Source organism: Ostrinia furnacalis, unplaced genomic scaffold (assembly GCF_004193835.3).
Source record: "Ostrinia furnacalis isolate ACB-3 unplaced genomic scaffold, ASM419383v2 OfSCF0969, whole genome shotgun sequence".
In the NCBI taxonomy this organism is placed as follows: Eukaryota; Metazoa; Arthropoda; class Insecta; order Lepidoptera; family Crambidae; genus Ostrinia; species Ostrinia furnacalis.
Window position 1 is genome coordinate 59,338 of NW_021131208.1, and position 14,634 is coordinate 73,971.

At 35.8% G+C, this 14,634-nt stretch overlaps 2 protein-coding genes across 2 annotated transcripts; both read right to left on the reverse strand.

Annotated features, from left to right (window-relative positions):
• Nucleotides 1-4,008: 4,008 nt before the first annotated feature.
• On the reverse strand, nt 4,009-5,172 carry LOC114350761 (probable ATP-dependent RNA helicase DHX35). Its single transcript, XM_028301677.1, has 2 exons — nt 4,994-5,172; nt 4,009-4,337 (listed from the first exon to the last, which is right to left on the reverse strand). Exons 1-2 carry the CDS (start codon nt 5,025-5,027, stop codon nt 4,009-4,011), a joined length of 363 nt encoding a protein of 120 aa, XP_028157478.1. The 5' UTR covers nt 5,028-5,172.
• A 6,393-nt stretch (nt 5,173-11,565) lies between these two features.
• On the reverse strand, nt 11,566-14,022 carry LOC114350762 (uncharacterized). The gene is made up of 2 exons (XM_028301678.1): nt 13,917-14,022; nt 11,566-13,678 (listed from the first exon to the last, which is right to left on the reverse strand). Exon 2 carries the CDS (start codon nt 13,484-13,486, stop codon nt 11,585-11,587), a length of 1,902 nt encoding a protein of 633 aa, XP_028157479.1. The 5' UTR covers nt 13,487-13,678; nt 13,917-14,022; the 3' UTR covers nt 11,566-11,584.
• Between the last annotated feature and the right edge of the window lie 612 nt (nt 14,023-14,634).

Sequence of the window (14,634 nt, forward strand, 5' to 3'; positions counted from 1 at the left end):
CGTGACCTTGTTTGACCTTTGTTCATTAGGTTTTTTTTTTAAATTTGCATTTTTAGTATCTGTCGTCAATACTAATCAGGTGATTTGCAGTTGGTTGGGGTTTAAGCCACTAGAGCAGTGGTTTACCTTAGTAAATTAGCTCTCTTGATCATAGATAGTACTTTGATATTTGGATAGCGGGTTTGGCTGAGATCAGGTTCTCGTGTAGTCCTTTATGATAAACCCAGCTGAAGCCGCAGCGAAAGCAGACGTACAGGATTCTTTCTTTTCCAAACATTTTACTGATTATGGTTGGTATGGTTTCTGTCAAAATTTATGTTCGGGTATACTATATTACATGGGTCATACTTAGGCAAAGGAATAAACGAGCAAGAATGATCCTTTTCCATAATTTTAACAATACAAATGTCAGATTAATTGAGCGATAAGAGGATTCGTTAGGCGACTTGCCAGCCTTATGGATAATTTCCAAAGTTAAGAGACTTGCGTGGTTCTCACTCAGTGTTATAATTGTCAAGACCATGACTTCATGGTGACCAGATCAAATGCAAGTGCTTTACGAGGGTCCATTTTGGCTATTTCTTTAGCTTAGCCATCTCTCTTAGCGTTAGTTCTTTCGTTTCAGCCGAAAGACGTCCTGCACCGCTCGCATCCAGGCACTTCCTGCGACCTTCCCCAAATCGTCGGTCCACCTAGTGGGAGGCCTGCCCACGCTACGTCTTCCGGCTCGTGGTCGCCACTCAAGAACTTTACTGCCCCAGCGGCCATCAGCTCTACGAGATATGTGCCCCACCCACTGCCACTTGATTTTAGCGATTCTGTGGGCTATGTCAGTCACTTTGTCCTCTTGCGTCTTTCGTCCTCAATTAGCATAGTAGGGATCAATCTTCTACTTTGAACTTGAGGAGGGTAAGCGGAAACATGGCGGTCAACTCCTCAGATAGTCAAGTACAAAGATGTCCAGAAGCAGAATACGAAAAGATACTAAATGAGCCCTCTCAAATCACAATGGGAAGGCTTGGTAGCACAGCACCTAGAATGGCGGGAGATTGTGTTGTCTAGAGGCCAGTCCGCGAATTTAACGAGCAGCGCACAACTGAACTCGACGCAAAACGCGATGATGTAAATCCCGTCCATCTGCCGCCATTCACTATAATTATGTTGGCGGCGGGTAATTACTCTCAATGTGCGAGGAGTTTGCCGCGAAGATCGGCTATGTAAGCCATCTTTGGGCGCACCAGCGCCGCTAAGACAGCTAAGTCGAAGTGGGCACCATGACCGAAATCGGTCGGATGAATCATCATCATCAGTAGGAATCACAGGCAGGCATAGCTGCTAGTCTCAGATCAAGTCCAATGTTTGATCTTACTTTTTTTGATTGAATTGTGGATTTTTTGGATTATCCGTGTCAATGGGTTTAAATAAACCGGCTTGTCATGTAGCAAAGGTCTGAGATTTTTCTTGTCAGTTCGCACTCATGTGTTACCGGACCTAATAAGCGGAGAACACTGACTACTTTGTTGCCTTCCAGAGGTTTTGGTTCCATTTGCATTCCAAGACATATTTGTCAATCTCTGCGTGAGTGATTCGCTTAAAGTATAGTCCAATAGTGTGGGTTGTCTGCCAGATGAAGGCGGGGATTTTTTTCTTGACAGCAAGAGGGACCGGTGCCGCTCGCGATCAATTATTTACTAGACCAAGCAGCAACTTGAATAATTTACTTGATTAACTGTTAATATAGTTAGTATTAAGTTATTCAATCAATTTATTGGTATGTCAACGGCATTAAAGAATAAATAGAATAGTTAGTTCTTCTGTTATATGGTTTACTGATGGGTCAAAAATATGCCCTAACGTAGGCTTTGGCGTGTATGGAGAACAGCCGAAGCTTAGGCTATCTCAAATCCTGGGTAAATTTTCCTCTATCTTTCAGGCAGAAGTCTACGCCATTATTAAATGTGCGGAAGCTAACCTGCGAAAAAATTATGCCAACCACATAATTTATATTAACTCAGTCAGGCCGCGCTGATGGCCTTAAAGTACAACTTAATCACCTCAAAGTTGGTAGAAAACTGCATGAGTCGACTGAATACCCTAGGAAAACGTAACAGAGTAACGCTGAGATGGGTTCCAGGTCACGCGGGAATCGTGGACAATGAAAATGCCGACAAACTGGCCAGAGCAAGAGCGGAATGAACACAATATGGTCCAGAACCCTTTTGTGGCATTCCCAAAAGTCTCGCTCGAATGACCTTGGAGAACATCTATTTAAACAAATCCTTTAAGGCATGGTCAGACACGCCAGGATTAAAGCTCAGATCATTCCAAAGCTCTCATAAAAGCCTATGACCGAAAATGCTCTTAGCAGATCATAGGACTGAGTAGGATCCAAATGCGCATCTTAGTTCGAGCCTTCACTGGACACTGCAGCTTAAACAAGCACTTGTCCACTATGGGACTGTCCGAATCAAGAACGTGCAGGATGTGCCAAGAGGCAGATTAAACGCCACTACACATTCTCATGGACTGCGGACCTTTGATGCGCAAGCGGAGCTTACACCTGGGCAAACACATCCTAAGCCCACAAGATTTAAAACATGTCACCCCCCAAAAGATACTGCAATTCCTAATGGATGCAGGACTCGGAGGCGCACTGTATGGAAAATAGCGGCGATCACAAACAATAGATCGGTCCAGTCGCAGTGATACTAGGACTTTATTGAACTAGAATAGCCTCTCAGCTCAATAAAAAAGCGTTCGAAACACAAATTAGTACAGTATAGGAGAGGAATAAATTGCAAATAGTTTGTACAGTATCAGTATCGGCGCGCCGACAGCTGGTCGTCGGCGGCGGCGGCGTGAAAAAATTCGCGGCGGCGGCGGCGCGCCGGCGTGGCGCCCACCTCTAGTTCATGGATGGTTAAATTCGAAATTTTGACCATTCCATGAAGACCGAAAAGTGACCGGTCGTATAAAACCGTTTCATGGATTTGCGTTTTATTATCAAAAAAACATTTGCTAAAACTCATTGTCTTTAACAAATAATAAATCAAATTCAAGTTTAAATGCATAATTTTTAAATTATCACTATTAAAATTTTATACTGAATAACCTGTAAAGTTAATTCTACAATTTCTGAAAAATCACCTAAAAGTAACCTTTTCATTAGTGTAACCTAAAAGTAACCACAGCAGTTCAAAAGTAACATAAAAGGTTACAAAAGTAACCTAAAAGGTTACAAAAGTATCCTTCTGGCAACACTGTTTAAATGATATTTTTGTTCTCACAACAAGTCAAAGGAATATAAAAATGTCGCGCTTACTGAACTAAGCTTTATTTTTATAATTCGGTTCATAAAAATACACATTTAAAACCAACACATGTATTTTTCGTAGGATTTAAGTAGGTACTTTCCTCACATAATAACTCATCCTCATCTCATCTCATTCTCACTCATCAATAACTTAATGAACGGACGAAATATCCGAATTTCCTTTTGAATGTCTTTGAGATGTGATTGATAGCGCAACTTGGTGGCGCAGTTATATCTTGCAAATTATTCTGCGTTTGATTCCTGGTGGCTCATTCAATAATAAGCTTAAGTTAAAAGTCCGGATAGGATTTTCATATGAAGATTTGTTTTTTTAACTTAAGGGTCATTCATTAGTATATTGCCAAACCATAAAATTTTTACATTAAAACCTTAGATTAATAAAACCTAGATGGATAGTCTTCATACAAACGCTTCGTCAATCTGTGGTCAAGAGTGAGGCAAAAATCTTATGTCATTTATAGTGTCTCAATTTTGTTGGGGAGTGNCAAATGTATGGAGTCATTATTTTGAGCTGCAGGTGATTTTAATAGATGATAGTAAAACAGATTATGTAAATGGATAATCTAGATTTCTTAGTAAACAAATCAACATAGAGCTAGAAAGAGATGTGTGTCATATTTTGTTGAATATTACACAATAACGATGCATCTTCAAAGCAAGCAGAAACAAATGCCTTAAAAAAATTTATACAAAATGTATTGCTTTAATACGATAAAAAGTAACAAAGCACTTACCTGAGGGACTTGAGTGGACTTTCCACATCCAGTTTCACCGATCAGGACCAACGTTTGATACTTCTCCAACAAATACAAGATATGATTCCGGTACTGGAACACCGGTAATCTTTGCCGTTGAGTCTCCAACGGTAAGTGATGGTGACGGTTGTAAACGAAGTTGGACCGAGCATCGTTGTCGGTTGCCAACGCTGAGTCTGTGTTCGGATTTATCAGCGTTTCTATGACACCATCTTTGTTGCGCGTTGGGTATAGGGGATCATCGTCACCTAAAATAAATCAGTAATTAAATAATGAATTCTCAATACAGTTGACTCGATAGCATTTGTTTAGTAACTGGAAAAACTGTCTCACTAAGAGTATTTTATTGGCCGATAGTTGTGCCCGATTTTAAATTGTATGAAGAATCGGCCAAATCGAATCGGTGTAGTGTGTGCACTCCCATACACGCCCATACTGATCAACTGCCCGACTTAACTATCGGCCGACGAAAAATCAACTGTGTGCGCCTACTCTAAGTTATTACTTTTGATAACCAGCAACAGGCATTTATTAGAAGTCCAGAAGTTAAATGTGCCGTTGTATGTACCTACATCACCACATATTACAAAACAAAGTCGCTTTCCTGTCCGTCTGTCCCTATGTATGCTTAGATATTTAAAACTATGCAACGGATTTTGATGCGGTTTTTTAGATAGATAGAGTGATTCAAGAGGAAGGATTTTAAGTTTGATACATTGTACCTGTGCGAAGCAGGGGCGGGTCGCTAGTTTATTATAAAATCATGTTTTAGCAACATTCTTTTCAAGTTACTTTTTAGGTTATGACAAGAAAATTTAGCGCGCAATATTAAAAAAAAGTAATCACGAATTACTTTAAATAATAATAACAGTTATTAACAATAAAATTATGTGAGAAAACTTACCGGGGCGGATAAACTTCGGTCTCTGTCCTAACATCTTTTTAATTTCTAAAGAACATTGAAAGAGATATTAATTGATAAATATTATTTTTATACACTTCAACACTGCTTATTTTACGGAAATAATGGATTAAAATACTTATAAATCGATAAAAAAACACAACCGCACTGTTTGTTTACAAATCGACTTTGACTTTTTTTTTTTAATGATATTTTTGTTCTCACAAGTGGTCCAAGTCACAATAAGTCAAAGAAATATAAAAATGTCGCGCTTACTGAAAGATTTATTTTTCTAATTTGGTTCATAAAAATACACATTTAAAACCAACATGTATTTTTCGTAAGATTTAAGTCTTTCCTAACTCACAGAATAAACTCATCCATCAATTAATAATTTTAATGAACGGACGAAAATCCGAATTTCCTTTTGAATGCCTTTAGAGACTGAGAGTCGATGGCGCAGTGGTGTGGTGGGGTGGCGCAGTTATCCTGCAAATTATTCTGCGTTTGATTCCTAGTGGCTCATTCAATAATAAGCTTAAAAGTCCGGATAGGATGTTAATATGAAGATTTGTTTTTCTAATATAAGGGTCATTGGTAAATTCCCAAACCATAACATTTTTACATTAAAACACAACACAATTAATAAAAAACATGTTTTATTACAAATATTTTACACCTATTCCAAGTAGGTATGTAATTTGCTAGTTGGAAACATCAGAATTCCAAGCTTTCGGCAAGGATTTCACGTTTAACGGATGACTTGGCACAACGGAATCTCCCGGATGCCCTTCCTCTGTCTCATAATGCGTAGTAGATTCTGCAGGAGTTAAATATCTTGGTATCGTATGGGTAAATTGGGCTGCTAAGTTTGGAAGGGTTGATNGGAAGTTTCTTCACCCTGTACTAAAATCTGCCTCACCTTTCGTGCACTGACTATCTATCTAGGTTTTATTAATCTAAGAATAAAACACAACACGATTAATAAAAAATCATGTTTTATTACAAATATTTTACACATATCGATACCTCTGGGCTCAAAGGTCGTAAAGGACAAAATACCGAAAATGAGTTATTTATACAGTTTTACTCAAAATTTAATTCTCTATCGATCTGTATATTTAGTTTGTCGAAATTCCCAAAAAAAGTGCCTTTACGACCCATCATATTTGATAAGCTGAACAGAATTCATCGTGAAAATTGGGATGTAAATACCATTTGATTTTTTAGTACAGTTACCATGGTAGTAAAGAACAAGTAAACACAATTTTTTGGGCGTATAATGTACATGTAGTATATCTATTGTCCTATACAACCTTACATTTTCATACCAAAGTCTAAATATTTTGTCCTTTACGCCCTTAGATTATCTAAACAAATATTGTAAAAATCTACACAGTGAGGATATTAAAATAACTGTGAAGGTAAATTTTATAGATGTTTCTTATAGTATTTAAGTATGTGCGTTTGGAACAAACGAAAGAACCTAAAAAATCATTAAAAATATGTAATAAAACTATTTTATAGTGTAACATTTATGTGATTCGTACATATAAAATGATGACATCTACCCACATCGGGTAAAGTAATGTTGCTTTTTATTATTTCTCATATTTGAAGAAACATATTTGACAAATACCTTTGTCAGGTAAAAGATAATTATTAAAAGATGATTAATTTAAGAAAATAAAAACATGCTATAAAATAACGTATTACCTAATTAAGTTAGGATAGTCATCATAAAAATTGAAAAATCTTGATTTGTTCCGAAAAAATCATGAGAAAAAAAAGTCTTACCGTAAAAAGTCTACCTTACTGTAGTACCTTAGGTGTCATTATTTTGTATGCACAAATGACACAAAATGCTACACTTAACAATTATTTTTAACGACTTCCTAGTAATTTTGACTAACGCCCTTGGTCAAAACCACTTTTGAGTTTTGACTGTTACAATTATAATAAATTAATATAGTTTCTAAAGTTATTTGGATCAGCTAATAAAGTATAACTAGTAGGAATAATAGGAATTTGCTTTTAAAAACGGTATTATGTAGGAGTAAAGTAAGTGGATGTACTTTACTAGAATGAAAACCTTCCTACTTGTTATCTTACTTACCTAACTTTTCTACTTTTATACCAAGTACAATGACATAATTTTAAGCTACTATGAATTAATAATGTTTAATCTATTTAGAATTGTTAAAATAATTTAGAATAATTATAGTTTGGTTTTCGTTTGTCCTTATTAATTCTATTCTATCTGCATTATCATAAGGTCAACTGGTGGACAGACTGCGCTATGGAATTAAGTCCGCTATTTGTAGTTTTTCGAAAGAATGATAATGATTAAATAAATAAAAAATAAAAAAATGTTTTCGGTTTTTCCTAAATAGTAGACATTTATGAAGTTTTATTTAAAAGCGTCATAATATTTATTTCCTAAATTCGCTTTTTATATCGAAAATAGTTTCTTCTAGTTCGAAGATATCAAAACTTCTAGTTAAATAGTTTCATAAATTATGTGCATTAAATTATGAAGCTACGGAAAATAATTTTATTTAATTTAAAAGACCATAATTAATTAAAAATATGTGAAGAAATTGTATATTACATATGAAATACCATAAAATATTAAATATTTAAGCTAAATCATCAATTTACCCTTTCATAATACCTTACCTGGGTGTCCCGTTACGACCTATGAAAACCTACAAAACTATGTAAATTTGTCATTTATTACCTTAGTTTTGTAGTTTTGTGAAATAAAAATAGACTTACGTCCTGAGTAACTTGCCTAGGACGAATATTTGAAGGGCGTAAAGGTCTTTTTATTGTAATTTTGAGGGCGTAAAGGAAATTTATCTCAGTAAATACAGCTCTAGTTCAGTTTTTCAATACCTCTTCGGAAAATGCTGTGAATTCTAAGCACTTTCTTCATAAGTCATAATTTAATAGCTCAAAAAACAAAAAAGTTATCGTCGAATAAAAAAATAAAAAATCGTTTTTTGCTTCTCCTGAAAAGCCGTACTTTGTCCTTTACGACCTTTGAGCCCAGAGGTATCGATATTCCAAGTAGGTATGTAATTTGCTAGTTGGAAACATCAGAATTCCAACCTTTCGGCAAGGATTTCACGTTTAATGGATGACTTGCCATAACGGAATCTCCAGGATGCCCTTCCTCTGTCTCAGAATGCGTAGTAGATTCTGCAGGAGTTAAATATCTTGGTATCGTATGGGTAAATTGGGCTGCTAAGTTTGGAGGGGTTGATGTGTCATCAATATTTTTCGATGAAGGTTCCGATGGTGCTTTAGGCCACGCAAACCCATCTTTCAAATTAGATTTTATCACCGTTTCATTAAGATTTAGATTACTATTCAGCTCTTTGATTACTTCTGGGGCAACATCGGCATTCAGATTCTTTGTTATCTCTAACTGCTCATTCAAGACACTGTCTGGTACAGTTATAACTCTAGCGCCAATTAAAGTTCCGTTTCCGAACACCAGTTTCAATATTTCGTCCTTCTCAAAACCTCTCAACCCTGGAGATATATCGCTGATATTCGAAGCAGCTATTAATTCTTGATACAAATGCTCAGGCTCTGATCTTAGACCTGGTTTCCTTAAAACCAAATTTTGGAAATTGTGCAGGAATGTTTCATACGGCAATCTGTATTTTACGTAGTAAATCGGCCGGTAAATTAATGGTTTAGGTCGTTTAAGGACGTACGTAAGTTCGATAATGTTCGCCTTGTTCTGCGATGGAGGTAATTTATTAGCATTCGATATGGTTTGCCACCGTTGCAAATTGTTCAAAAGCGCTTCGTAATCTGGTTTGGTGTTTCCAGAATATGCTCCAGCAGAATCTGATTGCAGGTGGTTTAGATAATCCTGTAAACTATGATCTGGTACACCGTCAGGACTGTTAACATTTGTATACGGTGTTTGTAATTCAAGGAATTGATTAGAGGGATTCGCGTTGAGATTTGGATTCAAATACTTCCACAGTTGGCCTTTTAGAAGCTCTTCAAGTTGAGGACTTAATCCAGTCAGTGACTTCCCTCCTTCTGGGTGTGCAAGTAAACCAAGCAGTATTTCTAAAGTTAGTTCAGGTCTATTTTCCGTTTGTGTTTTAAATGGAAGAGGTTCGTTGGTTGGACCTTTGACAGTACCAGGTAGATGTTCACCGTATAAATGATAAGGAGCATCTAGTGGTTGTCCAGGTGCAACGTAATACACTTGACCTGGGTAATCAAATGCATTGTTCGGAGGAGGATTTGTTTGCAGATTTGGATTAGAATTTACAACAGTCAAATCAGGGTAATTTTGCAATTGATCATTATCTGCTCCAGCCACGTGGTAATGGCCCGGAGGATAAATATGTGTAAAATGTCTCTTAGCGTCATCTGGTACATTGTTATTGAGAAGTGAAGGATTATTTTCCAGGGTATTTTGGGGCTGAAGTGACGACACAATTGTGTCGTAAGAAGGCTTACCAGTTAACCGGTTTAAAAGTAGTAACAGGTTATTTTGTAGTGGATTTTTGGGAGCTTCTGGATGCTCTTTTTCATATTGTTTGACGAAAGTTATGTCAAATTTAGGAATTTGCTGAGGCAATGGCAGAAGAGGGTTATTTGTAACTTGGCCATTCGGGAGTAAATATTTTAAAGCAAAATCATTATTTGGGACTTTACTATCAGGGCCTCCATCTACCACGCTTGGGTACAGATGATCCAAATGAGGATTGTTGATATCCAGATTAGAAAATATAGGGAGACCACTAACTTCTGGTTTATAATAAGAGGTTGGAGGGTGTTCATAAACCACGACAAATTGGTACGGTTTTTGGGGTTTCACGTAATTGTTTGGATGATACAAGTTTTCATCAACATACCCGCTTGGCACACACTGCGGGTATTTCGCTGTTTCTTTGTAAACATTGACTGCTGTTTGTATCAGTCTTCCAAAAGTCTCTCTGCAGTTTTCCTGATGCAATCCAGGCAAATCTTTTTGGAAGACTATTGTTGTCTTATGTTCGTCCGAAGGATGGAAGTGGGGTTTTTCATGCTCTTTATGCTTCAGCAAATGTTCTTCTACAATAATCAGCTCCTTTAAGAAAATCACTTTCTCTGGACTTGGAGGTGCCACGTTCAAATACTTCTTGATCAACTCGCAAACAATGAACGCTTTTTCAGGCTCAGGTGAATGGTCTAAGAATTGGAGTAGTACTCTGAGAATTGGCAGCAATGTATCGGAGAAATACGATGTAGCAGTACATCGATCTGGTTCACGATTGCTTAATGTTGCGTCGTAAAGTCTGTAGCTGGTTGGTTTACTCTATGGAAAAAAGTCAGAGTCAATGAGCATACTACCCAAGAAGTCGATAAAAGCATTATTAAAAACGAATGGGTAGGTATATTCCGCTGTACCTGAAACAGTTCTTCCAGTTGCGCACTTGGTTGCTGATTATCATTTTGTGGTTGAAAGTTTAGCTAAAAGAAATTAAAATTAAAACAAGACTTCTTCCAAATGAAACACAGGCCAAATAAAAACTCAAACGTTCAAGTTATAAAAAAGGAAATTACCTGAGTTTCAACGGCCTGCGGTGGAAATTGCAAGGGCCCATTTAACATAGGNAGCATAGGTAGTATCGCTTCTAAGTTTTGAACATTGGGAGGCTGTAAGGTGGAAAGCTTTTAGTACAGTTGAATAAAAATGAAAGTTGTTATAAAAGTAGATTTCAAAGGATATTTATTAAATACTTAATATGTTTTCTCATGTTGACTGTAGATAACTTGCCAATATTAAACAAAATAAAATACGGTTTTTAACACGAAAATGCAAAGGACTAACGCAAGGGTCGTTAATGAGACCTTGCAGTTTAAACTAATTAAATAATTACCGATTCATCTGCAAATGATATAGCGAATAAAAAACCTAATATAAATTTTCTCAGCACCATCTCCACAGCTTCCTTCATGAGTAAATTCTAGAAAATGGCACGCGTCAAATATTTACTTGTAGTCACATTAGTGGGTGTGTAATTGAATAATTATGATACATACAAGCAACGCGAAACAAATTGTTTTTAATGATTTCGCGATAATTACGGCTGTTATTAGTGTGTAAGTGCGTAATAGCGATTGTCTGTTTTAGGCAGCGACTTCTTTCTATGTCTATGCAGATTTCAATGTCTAAAGCAGTACCTACATCATCTTTATCATCATCATCAGATAATTTTGGTATCCACTTTAGGAAGACGGATCCTCCCTCTCTAATTTACCAAAGGATTTGTCCTGTAATTTTCACGTTGGACAATCTTGTTGGGGAGGTCTAATGTTTGCATACCTATATTTTCGTCTTACAGCATCTACGGGAATAGGGATGGTTGGATTCTACAGCCGAAACCACACAAAAACAATAAAATTAAAGATTTAAAATTTGAAATAAATATATTTATAAAATAATCTTGTATATTAATAGGAGGTACCTAAAACATAGATAAGCTTAAAAAAGTAAAAATATCGAATAATAAATAAGTACGAAAATATTACCAATAAAAAAATTATGCAGTTATTCTAAATTATTTGTTGAATTTATTGATCATTTTCACTGCTCGCATCTCCTTCCTGTCTTAGTTTCAATAGTTTTTGAAAACCTTTCTTTATTTCATTAATTTTTTCGTTAAGTACCTTGGTTTGACAGTCACTGACGTCATCGTTTTCAGTCAGAGCCTTATCAAGATCAGAATTTATTTCTTGCAATGCTTCATCTGATATTCCGTGTTGATTGAACTTGGAGATTATTTGGAAAAGCATTCCTTTTAAATCATTTGTAGGTTTGAGATGTACATTCCACTTTAGGTGAAGTTTCGGACGAGGTTTTACTTCATCAGATTCATTATTTTTTGAGTCAGAATCATCAGACCCGCTTTGATCTGATAAATCGTTATTAGCTTCAGCCTGTCCATTACTTTTTAAGGCTACTTTATATTTGACTAATAATTTAGGATGTGCTTTTTTCTTCGCTATGAAATGTAGCAATATTTCTGCTAATTTATCCTTAGGTTCTCCTTTCAAGCCTTTTAACAGTGATTCCAACTCTGCAGTAGAATTATTTGCATCAGTAATATCGTCTAGACTTTCTACTTGATTACCGTCTTTATGTTTTGCCTTTAGAGCCTTTAGCAGTAACAGTATTCTAGCTCTTTTGTCTTTAGGTAGTCCTTTTAGTAGTGTGAGCAGCAATGATAATTTATTAGGTTTCCCTACTTTAGAAGTCTCTTCAGAATCTTCTAAACCGAAAATTTCGAATTCGTGATCTTTATGTGCATTAGCAACTTCTTCGCTTGGAGTTTTGTCTTCATCAGGTTGCGTTAATTCAATCAATTCTTTATTTACATCTTCTGAATCAGTGACTTCTTTTGGTTGTTCAACAAAATCGTTATTATTTTCCGTCACATCAGATGATACATTTTCTTTAGAAACAGGTGCATTTGATTCACTTGACGATAATGTATCGTTATAATTATCGATGTAAGGGCCAACTGTTACTTCATCTGAAACGTTTTCAATTTCTTCGTTTTCTATTTGTGAACTTCCAAAGTCTGTCCCTAATTTGGGACTATGTTTAGTGACATATTCTCTGCTTTTTTCAACATCTATATTAGAATCATCATTAATTTGAACTAATGCATCATCATCATCGGTGCGTCGATCATCATGTTGTAGATCTAATTCAAACTCGGGTTTTGGAGTAGTTTTTACAATTTCATTCAAGACTTCTTGTTCTAATGTAGGGTCAAACCCACGTTCTGATTCTTCAGATTTATTGAAATCTAAAGAATGTTCTTTACTGCCGTCTTCTTCCTTTTTATTGAAAATTTGCTTATCATTTGAAACCACATCGAAAACAGAATTAGGTTTAACTGGTGCATCTTCATTTACTAGCGAGAAATCTTGAAGATCTAATCCATATAAACCAGACTCTTTTTGGCTTGGTTCTTGCTGATCTTTAAAGACGACCTTTTCTTCAAATCCTCCTGTGTTTGGTGGTTCCCGGTATTGCTGTTTTTCTGCTTTGTTATCATTTGACCAATAAATATCTGCGGGATTTTCAGTTACTGGTTCTATTGGTGACAGTTTTGATTCTTGTGGTTTCAAGCCAAGAGTCTTAGCCTGTTTCGTACCGTCAACTGATCTTAGAATTGTTAGAAATAAATCCATCTTCTGTTTATCACTCAGGTTTTTATTATCCAAGCCGAAGTAACCAGCTGCGACTTTCCAAAAGTCCAAAAGGTTCGCTTTGGCGTTAGCACACAGTTTCTTCACTTGTTCCTCAACTTGCAACGGCTCTAGTTTTTGTTTTTGAAATGTTTTTGACCCAAAACTTTCTTCGTGACCTGAATGTTTATCATTGTGTTCTAACTGGTATACCGTTCTTGATCCAACGTTTTCTTTATCATGTGAATCTTCATTATTATGTTCTAAATGGTACATAATATTATTTTCTCCTCCAGAATAATCACCATAACCCCTATACGGTACAATTTTTTGCTGATATCTTGTATAAGGCCCATTTCCTGTGATTACATCACTTCCTCCTTCCCCAGAGTGGATATTGCCATATTGAATTGCACTAATAACATCGTTATCTGGTCCATTTGCTTTATGTTTTTTGTTATTTACGACCTGAAATTATAATTTAATTCAATAAAATGTATCTGTATGACATTAAGTTCAAACAAGAATCACTAATCATATTAATTTAAAAGATAAATTTTGATCCACAGTAAATTTACTAATATTAATAAGATGGCATTAACTACGTTTTCCTCCTCTGGTGAATTAGAGGTTTGCGATTCTGTTAGTAGACTAAAAGACTACATATTAATAATGATGATGATAATAAAAAATATTGAATACATACCACAAGACTCCATCCGCGTCGATTTTGATGACTTTTTTCCAAACCTTCCTTCTCATTCTTATTTTCAGTTCTATCCTCACGATTTTTTTCATATTCACTGGAAGCCGAACGTCTAGTGTCTTTTAGGAGTTTGACTGAATTGCCTTTATCGCTTTTGTCTAAATATTCCAGCAGAAATGGAAGTAATTCAGCTTCTTTAGAATCTAGAGGATGTTCCAAATACTCATGTTTGGTCTTTACACCAGTATCAAGTTTACTATTATCAGTTTCAGTATTATCTTTATTACTGTTCGTAGATCTTCTTCTGTAAGTAATTTTGACTCTTTTCGGTACAGTCGAATCGTGATTTCTATGTTCCAGGCCACGTCTGCTCAAGAGTTCTTTTATTAACGACAGCGTATCACCATTATCCGTTTGGCCAATTTCTGATAGTTGTTTGACATGTTGGCTGCTGTGTATAACATCGCCCTTAGAATTGGAAGCATGCTGTGAACTTGCGACCTATAAAAAGATAACAATAATAATAGTCTCTAGATAGCTAAAAGATAAATATTTTGACAAAATTTCATTTATTAAGTCATCCATTTCATAAAAAAAAAATTCGTTATCACGCGTCGAAATCGCTAAACTTATTTACTCTATTTCATCATTGAAATTAATAAAAAAAATCTACTTCCAAGTCTCAAAGAAATCTTTTTTCAAAAGATGTGAATACCTA